This window comes from Lates calcarifer, linkage group LG7_1 (genome assembly GCF_001640805.2).
Source record: "Lates calcarifer isolate ASB-BC8 linkage group LG7_1, TLL_Latcal_v3, whole genome shotgun sequence".
NCBI classification, from domain to species: Eukaryota; Metazoa; Chordata; class Actinopteri; family Centropomidae; genus Lates; species Lates calcarifer.
This window is the reverse complement of record NC_066839.1, coordinates 10,764,337-10,776,422: the sequence shown is the minus strand read 5'-3', so window position 1 is coordinate 10,776,422 and position 12,086 is coordinate 10,764,337. Positions and strand designations below refer to the sequence as shown.

The window sequence follows — 12,086 nt, the reverse complement described above, 5'->3', positions numbered from 1 at the left end:
GAGGTAATGAGTCCGACTGAAAAGAAAAAACTAACACTGACCTTATGGGAATGTCCTCACGTCTGTCTCTGTGACTTAATGGTTATAGTTTGAATCCTGTGGAGAAAAACACAAAAAATATGAATATAAACATGCAACTTTTAACACATCAAAATAAAAGCACAGAGAGTTTCTTAGTATGTCAAAAGGTAAGAGAAGTAAAAGACACTCTATCTACAAGGAAACCAGAGTGTAGACTGGTTCTGGACTAATCAGAACTAGCCCAAGAGTTACATTTTATTCCTACACAAAGACAGAAGAAACTGCTCTGACTGGAGAACTGACTCCACCAGCTCCTGATATTCACACAACAGCAGTGTATGGAAATGTTTTTTTCAAAGCCAAAATGAAGCAAAATGACAGTGTTTCTAGTGTGTGACACTGAAATGAATAAGTTCGGCACATATTTATGATTTATTGTACTAATGACAAAGGCAGAGAGAAGGGGACAGAGAAAGAGACAAAGAGAGAATGAGACAGCGAGAGAGAATGAGACACGGAAAAAGAGAGAACATTTTCAAAAAATTGACTAAAATTATTATCTTAAATCTTATGTTTCTATATTAATAGTTTGTCAGCTAATCACTGGTGGAATCATGTATTACTATTGTTACTGTGAACTGCATAATAAAAACTTTCACTTAAGTACATTTTTGAAAGCAGGGTTTTAACTTGTGGTATTTTTAAATATACTTCAGTCCACAGACAGAAAATTAACTGACAACTATTTTGAGTTTTTAAAAATTATAATAACTAGTACTATTTTTCTGACAATTTAAGGACATGATTAAGCAGTTCTTATTTTATTCAATACTAAACTAATTACATACCAAGGATTTAAACAATAACACTCTTACTAACAGTAATAATTCAGCTCATCAACACATTTTTTCAGACTGGGTAAATCTTTAGGACACATACCTGTTGGTTTGTAAGGTGAGAGCTGGTGTTTCTGTCCAGGCTGCGGCAGCTAAATCAGTAAACCTGGAAAACACAAGTAAAACACTTGAAAAACAAATAACCTCATTAATAAAGAATAGTTCACCTCCAAAACTTGAACAATGTAGAAGAACACTGAAAACACTAGAACCTTGACAATCAAACTTTGAGTTTTGAGGTGAATATATTAATTATGTCACTAGAATATAACTTGAGAAAAACATTTTTAATAATAATTTCTAACAGTAATTTCAGCTCATACATGGCGACCTATTGTTGAAGGTTAAAACTTGTGGACGAGCACAGAGTTAAAATCTAGTTTTCAAGCCTGTATTTAACACCACAAACAAATTTCCAATCAATAATAGACACAATGGGACAGCTATGGACGTTGATGCTCAACTACCACACTGAAACACAAAATGACCACAAAGAAACATTAAATGACCTGGAATAGACACAAAACCACCAAGACACAATACGGTGCAAAACAACCACAAAGAAGCTGACCATAAGTATATGAAAAACAACCAGCTAGAGATGCAAAACGATGCAATATCACTACAAATAGACACAAAATGACCACATCGACATGATCTGTAGAATAAATGTAAAGAGATCCAAACGGAAAAACAGAAAAACTGACCACTTAAGAGTTACCACCCTCCACAACTCGTCAGGGACGCTTTAGTCACAGAAACACACACTTGAACCCAAGCAATTAAAAATGTTAGTACTAACGCTCGATTTTAATGCTAATGCTCGCCACTAATGCTAATGCTAACACCAGGTAGAGACGCAAAATTATATAAAATGACCACTCATATCCACGAACCGGTGACGACATGATAAGCCACCATAAACGGAGTTAAATGACCAGGATGGAACACAAAATGACAAAAAGACGCAAAATGTCAGTAAAGTAAAAACATACGAACAGGGATTTACACAGATTGTAGCCCACTCTGTTACCATCTGTCCATGGTGGGGGTCCACAACTCATGTAAGGGACACCTCAGTCACAGACACACAAACACACTCTTACCAACGCGATATAAACGACTGAAAATGGAGTTAAACGATATCATTACAAGGCCATGCTAATGCTAGCACTCGCCACTAATGCTAGCCGCTAACTGTTGGTCTTACCTTCGAGCTGCAGGTGTGTTCAGTGTCTCACTTGTGTTCTACAAAAAAAACAAGCTCCAGCATTTGTTTCAGCTTTCAGCAGCGACGGGCAGGTGAGGCCTCATGAAGTTCTGAGGCTTTCCTTCTAATTGTGCCGGAAAAGATTCAACAACAAAGAACAGTGACATCTGTAGTTCTCATAATACATTCAGGGTAGTGACAAACAGAGGCAATGGTTCAAACTTGGTTGGTGGGCAACGGAGAAAATGATCAGCATTCCCGGGAACTTAAGGTGGAGGTACTGCAGGACCAGCTCCATCTGTGATCTTCTACATGATGAGGATTTACCACACTGACACAGTTGAAGCCTTGAATAAATAAATAAATGTGAATGGATGACAGGTTTAATGAACTTAAGTCACCATATACTGTATATAAAAAGGTAAGACACTACACAGATCACATAAACTGTACTTACTAATACTTAATAAATAATAAAAAAATACATTGAAGAAAACTGGTGGGAGTTATGAAAAATTGCCTACAGTGTCATATCAGTGAATCCTTTCGAGATTATATTAATAAAAAATACCTTTGAGAATAAAGGCTGACAAGTGACTGATAAATGCAATGCTAAACCACAAAATCAAAATATATTGTGTGAAAATGAAGGCTTGGCTTTGAGTCATTTATCCAGTTTTACCTTTATTTTTATTTTTTAATAAGTTACTTTCAGTTTTGTGAGTATTGGCTACGGTCTTACTGTTAAGTTAAAATTTTGAGAATTAGGCTCATCCAATAGAGTAACTATGTTATGGTGTTAATTGTTAAAATCTGGATGAGGGATCTTTTATGTTATTATTTTATTTTTCATCTTTATTTTTCAGTTTTCCCTCTGAGGGATTGCCACCTTATCGTGGTCAGGGGGTCTGCGTGCCAGTGACCCCAGGAGCCATTCCTACAGAAGATTAGTCTTCAGGTGGGACACCCAAGCTGGACAGGTCGTAGGGCAGAGGCCTGGCAAAATGCAATCCACTTCTTCAGGTTGGGGGCTGGATACATAGCTAATAATAAAAATAATTCCATGGAGAAAACACTGTCATAGGTACAAAAAAAAATGCCCCGCACAAAATGTGTGTAAAACAGTCTCCCGGAAAATTGCTCCTGTAGCACGACGTGTACCAACAATGCTCCCTTCACATGTCTGATTGGCCCCTCATATGTGGCTGCCTAGGACCGACCCTGTGCCTATACATGATGCTGACCCTGGTGCTTGTCTTACCTAAAATTTAATGTCTGTCTGATCCTAATTCAAACCCTAAATACCTTGCTGTGACTGTTGTGAACTTGTGTGCCTCTTGGTAGCATATGGCTGTAATCAGTCTCTTGGATGGTTGCACAGGGTCAGCAAAGCGGTGCTGGATCACGATCTGCAGGCTGTTGTGTTAGCAGCTGCCCATCAATCTGGTATGTGAAGCAGCATGGGATATTTTAAGAAAGTTACAGTCACATTTTAGGCCGAACACACATTTTCAGAAACAAACTGTCTTAAAGTAAATCCAAGACATTAGCTGCAATAGTTAAGAGGACATTTATTTTGAAGGCTGTAAAATGATGGACTGCATTAATTATTGTTAACCAGTTTTCAGCTGTTGATATAAACCTATCCTAGACATCCTTAAAATGCCAAGAATAGGTTCATAGCCACCAAAAACCAAAATACAAATCATCAAGTTATTAAACTTTTTTTCCTTCCTGAGAATCTTATCTGGAATGCAAATGAATACAAAATAATAAATTAAACTGGCAAAAAAGGAAACACTGAACACAAACCAGGACAACTAAAAGGTACAAACAATGGAGATTAGGATGGTAAAGTGAAATACGTAGATGACAGTCACATATTAGCTTATGGTTACTGTTCTCTGCATGATTTTGTTTTTGCATGAGTGATGAGAAACATGCACTCTGAATACCTGCTAGAGAATTAGAAATTAGTGTTAGCTGGGATCAGTAACACTTCACACACTTTCATGATAATCTTCTGAGAGAGAAAACAGACCATAATGCACGCTCAAACAGTAAGATAATCCTACTTGAAATTAAAGACAAATTAGTATCCAGTTTTTTGACCAAACCCCTAATTTTGCTGCAGAATTTCAGGAGTCACCTCAGAAAAAGTGCAGTATATTTATACAGTTTTATAATGCATTGCAGTAGAAACACTGGTATTTGGCAAACTCAATCTTTTAAACTTTAGATTAAACTAACTGCGCCCCATAAATGCTTTTTAGTGTTATTTTTATTTGCCTACATTCTCAACTAATGACCTGTCCCAAGTATTGAATCTATGCTAAAATACACTGCTGGTCTGGTCAAAGTCATTCATTCATGCACACATTGTTGGAATTCTCTGAATTCATAATCGAGTGCTTACTATTTAACCCTCATTTATACCTAATTAAACAAAGTAAACAGAATGTTAGAAACCAAAACTATAACAACTGACTTGACTATGTCACACAATTGCACTAGCTATGCACAGAGGTTCCTCTCACGCACTTACTGGAACTCTTAGCAAGGTTTGGCACTTAGAACAGTCCTGGATGACTAATATACATACAAGACTTTTGGCACTTTTTTTTTATTTGTGGACACCATTTCCATTCCAGCTTTTAGGACACTAATCCTGTCATAGCAATGTCTTGGGCAATGTCTCTGAAGTCCACTCATACAGTAAACATCCCAGCGACCAACATTTAGAATATTTCTCAACACATTAATCTTGTGCTGATCTCTCCTGGAGATTACAGCAATGATAGGTTTTTTTTCTTTGTACATAAACAAACCCAAAACAAGCTCAAGTTAAAACAAAATTTGAGTCAAGCAAAATTAGCTTAACATTACTTCCCATTGTCCTTGGTCAATTTTTAAATAGAGCATTTTGTCCTCCCAATAACTCAACCCTATAGTCCTCAGCACTGAGCCTGTCATGATAGGAGTCTATTGCAGATGGAAAACAGAGCTTGTGAAAGCACGAGCGTCAGGATCCGCACACCCCCTGAACACACCTCACTTTTCTAGGGGTTGCTGAAAGACGGGGAATGCTCCCCCTTTGCCTTCAGGCTGCCTCCAGCTATCTCCAGCCAATTCTAGCCAATCAGCTTTTCTTTGGCTACATACACGGTTCATCAAACAGCCCTTAGGGATGAACCAGCCAGCTGTTGGCATCCTCCAGGTCTGTGTCCAGCTCCTCGTCTTCATCTAGAGGCTCCGGGGTTCGGAGGGACAGCTCCCGCAGGAAAGCGGGTGAGTAGGCAGGAGGTTGGGAGACAGACTTGAGGCCAATTTTTTTCTTCATTAGGTGGAACTGGTCACGGATGAAGTTGTAGAACTCGTACTCATAGCGCATGCGGTGGTACAGCACCTGCAGGGCCTCCAGGGTGGGTGTGTGTTTACGCACTGTGCCGGTCATGTTCCCCATCTTTCTGTAGTCTGTAAGATGATGAAAAAAAAAAAAAAAACACACACACACACACACACACACACACACACACACACACACACACAACAAGAGGAAGTCAGTTGCATGCATCCAGTTAAAGAATCAGAAAAGAACATAAAAATACAGGTGCCTAAACTTCAGTTTTGAAAGGGAACAGCAGCTACAAATGGGATTTTTCAACAAAAAGGCATTTTGGAACACAAGTGTACCAGGGCTCTTGTAAATGTTGAGTACTCCAGTAAAGTAATGAGGTAAGAGCCTCTCCAACAGGAGAAGAACATCCTCCAGCTCCTCCAGGATACCCACAAGGAGGTAGTTCTCCAACACATTTTGTTTGGCCCTCTCTAAGGCCCATACTCCCGGCTCCCTAGTATGGAAAGAAGAACAATGAGAGTGAGACAGAAAACTCAACAGAAGCCTTACAAGACAAGAAATAAAATATCACCAGTTTCTCAAAGAGCAGAATGCTAGCATGCCACGTAGGAGTGTGTAGATACCTGCATTGAGGATGCTGTCCACAGAAATAGGGAATGATGTAGAAAACTCTGGGGTTGGAGCACTCAGGGTAGTTCTCTAGAATGCAAACATTGATATCCTGAAAGCAGATAAAAATCCATTAAATTATATATCCCGCCTTCCTTTAGAGTTCTCTTTCCAATCACAAGGAAATATCTCAGAAGAATTGTAATGATTTGCCTCTGCCACTAGAGGGAGCACTTCACTAGTACTTCTGTGAACTCAGACTTCTTGATAGTATCATCTGAGTGGTCAAAGTGCTTTGCCTAACAACATCCTGTGCACAAAGATAAGCCTGTCTCTTCACCTCAGCTGCTCTCAGAGGCTGGGATTCCAAACAAGAAGACAGAGTGATGTATGGATTCAACTGGGGAAAAAAACACTTAATAGAAGTCAAAACTAAAGTGATGTGATCAGAGTTGTGAACTTTGTCTGAATGTGGTAGCCATTAAATAATGAAAGGGGAAAAAAACACAGAAGGAAAGATTAAAAACACACATGCAGGAGTGAAGCTGGCCAGCCGCTGAGTGCTGTGGAACCAGCAGTCAAATCCATGTCAGGTGACGTAAGCCTTATGGATGGCAACAAGTCCTGAGCAACAAAACACTCCACGAGGCATGACTCACACACACAAACACGCACAGACACACATGCACACACACAGAAACGCCACATGCTTGTGCTCATATACGCACGCATGCAGTAGCACCAGGCTACATGCATGAGGCAAAAGACGTTGATAGGCCTACGTACGAAAGCGAATAGGATCTGAAAGTGGCAGCGAATTGAAAGTGTAATGATTACGTCAAAGCTTGCCCTTTAGATTTATGCGCTGATAAGTCGGTAACGGCTGATTTAAACAGAGCAATTTGTCAAAGCCAACACTGAGGCCAACATGGTCCATCACAGAGATTAAGTTGAGTCAGAATAGGACCAGAGGCCCAGACCTTCCCAGAGGACACAGACTGCTTCTCAGGGTGAGATGTGAGGGGCCTGCAAGCAAACACTGGGGAACCAGGTGACTGAGCTGTGAAAATCACCTCACTGACAGGGGCGTAAACATGGAAGAAACCACATGTATACGAGCATGTATTAGCTTGGATTGTGTGCCTTTCAGATGGCTAAACAGATCTAAGTTAAAGTTAGCCTTTGATCAGTTTTTCAAGATTATTTTGATGCCAGTTTTGTTCTGAGACACTGATATCATAAATCTAAATTATACATCTCGATTTCACTCAAGCTTCTCCTGGGGTAGCAATGACAGCATGAGTGTGAGGGCTTTCACAGAAGTCTATACATAAGCTGGGATGACATAAATTACGCACTTGGTCAGTTATTTTTTCCTTGCAGCTGAACACTGTAGTACAACTCTGTCTCTGATTCACCGAGTGGCTGCAGGGTTTGTTTGAACTTTATGACTGTCTACTCTGAGCTGCACTATGCACTGGGAACAGGACTTATTGGTGATCAGTGAAGCAAACCACTGGAAAGCTCTTCAAAGAAACCACAACAAAACCCCAGAGGAACCTTTAGAAAACAGCGCAGCATTGTGCTATTGTTAGTATACGGGTTGTGTCCGGACTTGCGATAAGTTTGCCCTGCTTTTCTTTGATTCATAATTTCAAGAGCCATTTGTTGTTCTTCTTGTGTTTCATTATTCAAAGAACAGTCCGTGTCAGTACATCCAGTGTTATCAATTATGAGAACATCTCCTGACCTGAAATCTACAGTCTCCTCTTTGTGATGAGTGTTACATTTTCTCAAAGGGAAAAAAATAGATTTTGGCAGCATATTCTGTGTGAAAAACTATAAAACACATGCAGAGATTTCAAAAGAAAATCAAGTTACAGTTGATACTTGAACTAACTTGAACTCAAATGCAACAGTTACAGTACATTTCACACATACAAACTCTTAACTTGCCATGCTAATAAACAGACACTGGACTCCGTGAGACTTTTTCTTTTTCTTTCTTAACCTAATGCAGCACATCACAAAAGCTACCAAGAAAATCACTACAAGCCAAATAAAAAACAGAAATTGTGAAAAAGAAAAACTAGTGACAGCCAGAGTCAAAGAAACAGAGAAAGGTGGACAGGAAGTGACACGTGTGACGCCATTCCCCGACACACATGGCTCACTGCCAGGAAGTCCCTCCTCCGCTTTGCTCCAACACTTGATACAGGGCCCTCATGCCTCAACATTTAGGGGACCTCTGGGAATCCAGCCACAATTCATTTATATACAACTATGCCCAATCAAATAACGCACACACATGGTGGACAGACAATATGCACTCTCTTTAGAAAGCCACATTAGTATTTCGAAGAGAACTCCCGTGTGCACACTCGGGCTCATTGTTCCTATTCTCGCTGTGGATTAAGCCAACTGAGCAGTCAAACACACTGCAGCAAAATAGGCCCTAATCTCTACAACGGCCTCTCGTTTCGCTGAATGGACTGTGTGCATGAATTAAATCAGTAGTAATTGATGATGTAAAGCTTTCCCATGGGACAGTCTGACTTGAGTATCCATCAGGGAGCATGGGAGCAGAAGACCTCAGTTAAATCATATTTAAACCTGCAATATCAATTTTCTTTGCCACTTGGGGGCAGTGGAAAACAAGCTGTAAACACAACACTGACATATTCTCATCTTTGAAGTTGGTCTTTTGAACAACAATCCATCATTCACTTGGAGTCGCATTTCTGACCACTTGATGAATTTAAGTACAACATTCACTCTGTCGTTTTAGCTCTTTTTATATGTCTCCACCAACTCCTAGTTGGATAACCTTACAGTCACATGACCCATTGTTAATATAAAAATACTGATTGTAACTGCTTTACAGAAAATCCAAACAAAAATGGCATGAAGATATTTTTCTGTGTCCTACAAGAGAAAAACAAAGGAAAACATGTAGGCTGCTTGTTTTGTCAACATCAATAGGTGTGACGAGTCAACCTCATGTCGGTTGCACCTTAGGCAATCAACCCTGTGACAGATACACCACCTTGGTGTTTCTAATGTCAAGACATGCTAGGGCATGGCTGATGCCAGTAAAGCCTGTATCATTTTGTGTCCACATATTTGTTTGAGTGCATGTATGTCATTGTAAATGTCATATTAACTAAGAGCAGATGATTTTCACATGCCGTGGAATTCTCACCTGATCGGACCAGTATTTTCAAACTGTGAGAACTAATCCGTGGTCTTTGAGTTCAGCAGAGGCACTGAATTACCTCATGGATATTTTGCAAGCATATTCACATTGTATTTGGTAGGGCACACATTGTTCTTGGTAGTAAGGCAAATAAATATACAGTTAATTCTATACAGCGCCTTAAATAATCTGACCAGATCTATGCGAGTTGGCTTTTAAACCCATTTCATTCTCAAATAAAAATAATCTCAGTCTTAACTGACAGTCCATGCATATCCTCAGTCCTGTATGTGTGTATACTTAGTACTCTTTGCACTCAAGTGTCCATGCCTTTGCCTCTGTATAGTGTAGTGTATGTGTGTGTAAAAAGGGGTGTGGGGACTGACGGAAAATCCAAGCCGACCACAGGAATGTCTCAGTAACACGTGCATCAGGTTCTCTCGGCCCCAGCTAGCAAACTGACAGTGTTCTTTCATTGACACCTCTCATATCCACCCAGCGCAGGGCAAGCAGGGCTAATGCACACCAGGCAGGGGATATAATCCAAGACTAGTCTGAACTCTGAATGTTGACATAGCAGGGCACTCATGCTGATTCACACACATGTATCTGAAATGCTATACTTGTGGGGACATTCATCTCGTGGGGACAAAATCTGGACCTAAACTCTCGACACAAGACACTGAAACTTTAAAAATCTCTATTAAGCCTCATTTTAGATATTAACATTCAATCAAATAAATTCCTATTATGTAAAACTGTTGCTGAGAATCAGTGCTGCAGTCTTGCTGCTTTAGGCTGCTGATCTGTCTGATGGAGAGTATCCCACTAACCCTCTCCATCCCTTGAATGCATGTGAACAGCTGCTTCCCACACAACAGCTCACAGAAGCTGAGGGCTCAACTCTCTCCACTCTTAACCCTTAAACCTAATCTTAAAATCTACATGAAAGGTATAATTTGTAGATATTTCAAATTAAACTGATTAATATTTACACTACAAATCAGCTTGTGTTTGTCTGTGATTCTATATGCTTATTCCTAAATTCACCCTTTTTTTATACTTTAGGTTAAAAAAAAAGGGTGAATTTAGACAAGCCACTGTATAGCTATACAAATGTTAGGGTGGCACATACTTGCAGCCACTCTTTCTAGATATGATTTAGCACCTAAGTGCAAGCTATTTTGCTGATTAGGTAAGCTAGGTTGTTGATGTTGTTGCGTTGAGCACAGTAAGTACAAAGAAGTAATACCAACAACAGCAATGTAAAGCAGTGAGATGAGAAAGCAAAGCAAATCAAGAAATGAAGACATGTCTTTTCGAAGAAGGTGCCATCTAAGAGAAACAACGCCAATACATAACATGATGTCTATGCATTTGGTATGTAACAAAATCTCAGTTCTAGATATGATGGGGAAGAAGGCAAGAGTTGTGATACACTAGACTGATTCAAGGGGGTCACATCCTGTTTTCTAACTATGTAAACAATCTTAAAACACAGAAGTGAGCACCAACAAAATGTTATTACTTCGGAAGCTTTTAGTCAATTTTATCCCCGTCTAAAGCATTTGGTCCTCATAAGTACAGGAGTGTGAACACACATACACGCACGCACGCAAACACACACACAAAAGCACACACACAGGTAAGCGAGTCTACAGCAACATAGCCTCACCCTCCCCTTTAACTGTAGCAAGGGGCCCCCGTGGTCTGCATACTTTAATAACTCAACTCACATGGTCCAAAACTCCAGGGAAAGCAGTGCAATACTTAATTACACCCAGTCAGACTCAAGCCAGAATGACATTCACTCCTCCTGTTAGCCTGAGTATGGCTGCAGATATGGAAGGACTGACTTGGAGTATCTGTGTGTGTACCTGGATATTGATTTGCCATTAAATATAGACCAGATATTTATAGAACCATTGTTTTGACCTTTTTTAGTGTTACAATAATTTCCAAATGTAGCCCTTTGTCTTACTTAAGGGGAATTCCAGTCCTATACAAGACCCATCACTTCACTGTTACCTGTACTGTGCGACCTTATACTCAATTATACTCCTTATACTTATACTCCTCCACAGTGTGAAACTCAGAGATCAAAAAATGGCAACTTGAAAATTAAAGTGCGCCTCCAAATGGCATGTACTGTAAAAGTTGAGATGCATCGCCTTTAGTATGATGCTACAGGGGTAAACAACTCTGCAAGGCAGATGTAGATGTAGGATACCAAGTTTCTGATGTGGTTATACTAAATCAGGTCTCTAATTGGAATCATAATCAGATTTAAATAATGGGTTTGCATCAGGCTGTCGTGGCCTTAAAATTTGCCTTTTTCCCTCCAGCAACACTACTTGTGGAACATCTTCAAAGAGAACAGAATGTGGTTTTAATATATTTCTGTAGTGAAGAAATGTTCTTTTACTTATATATTAGCATTTAGGAAGTTGATGTTTGTCTCAAGACAACAACAAACTGAGATCACAAACACATGAAACATATTGGTCTGGCTGACACAGGATTTACTATTTATCAGTTATTTAATGACTGAATGGAAGCAGAAAACACTGTATGTCTTTAGGATTGTATGGTTTTTTGTGGAAGATCATACAGTGTATCATTACTATGGCTCTGTGCTACAAATACACCTTAGTATATATGCCTCTATAATTATAATGTACATCAATGTCATACTAGAATAAGAAATTAGTACATGACATTTCAATTCATGTCGTAACTGAGCTTTAGGTTATGAAACCAGCTGGCCTGGATCCAAAACAGATACAAATTTAAAGC

At 39.5% G+C, this 12,086-nt stretch overlaps 1 protein-coding gene across 5 annotated transcripts in view; it reads right to left on the bottom strand.

The window, feature by feature from the left end:
* usta (uronyl 2-sulfotransferase a) overlaps positions 1 to 12,086 on the bottom strand; it is a 91,593-nt gene that overhangs the window by 36,830 nt on the left and 42,677 nt on the right. For 2 of the 5 annotated variants that reach the window (XM_018672643.2, XM_018672644.2), the window contains 3 exons: positions 6,109 to 6,206; positions 5,821 to 5,978; positions 3,679 to 5,601 (listed from right to left, as the gene is read on the bottom strand). The exons of 1 other annotated variant lie outside the window; for it this stretch is intronic. In XM_018672643.2, coding sequence (XP_018528159.1) covers positions 5,309 to 5,601; positions 5,821 to 5,978; positions 6,109 to 6,206 — 549 coding nt within the window. In that variant the 3' untranslated portion in view covers positions 3,679 to 5,308. Of the gene's footprint in view, positions 1 to 3,678; positions 5,602 to 5,820; positions 5,979 to 6,108; positions 6,207 to 12,086 lie in introns of those variants that run through there. 2 more of the 5 variants (XM_051071867.1, XM_051071866.1) reach the window with 2 other exon arrangements.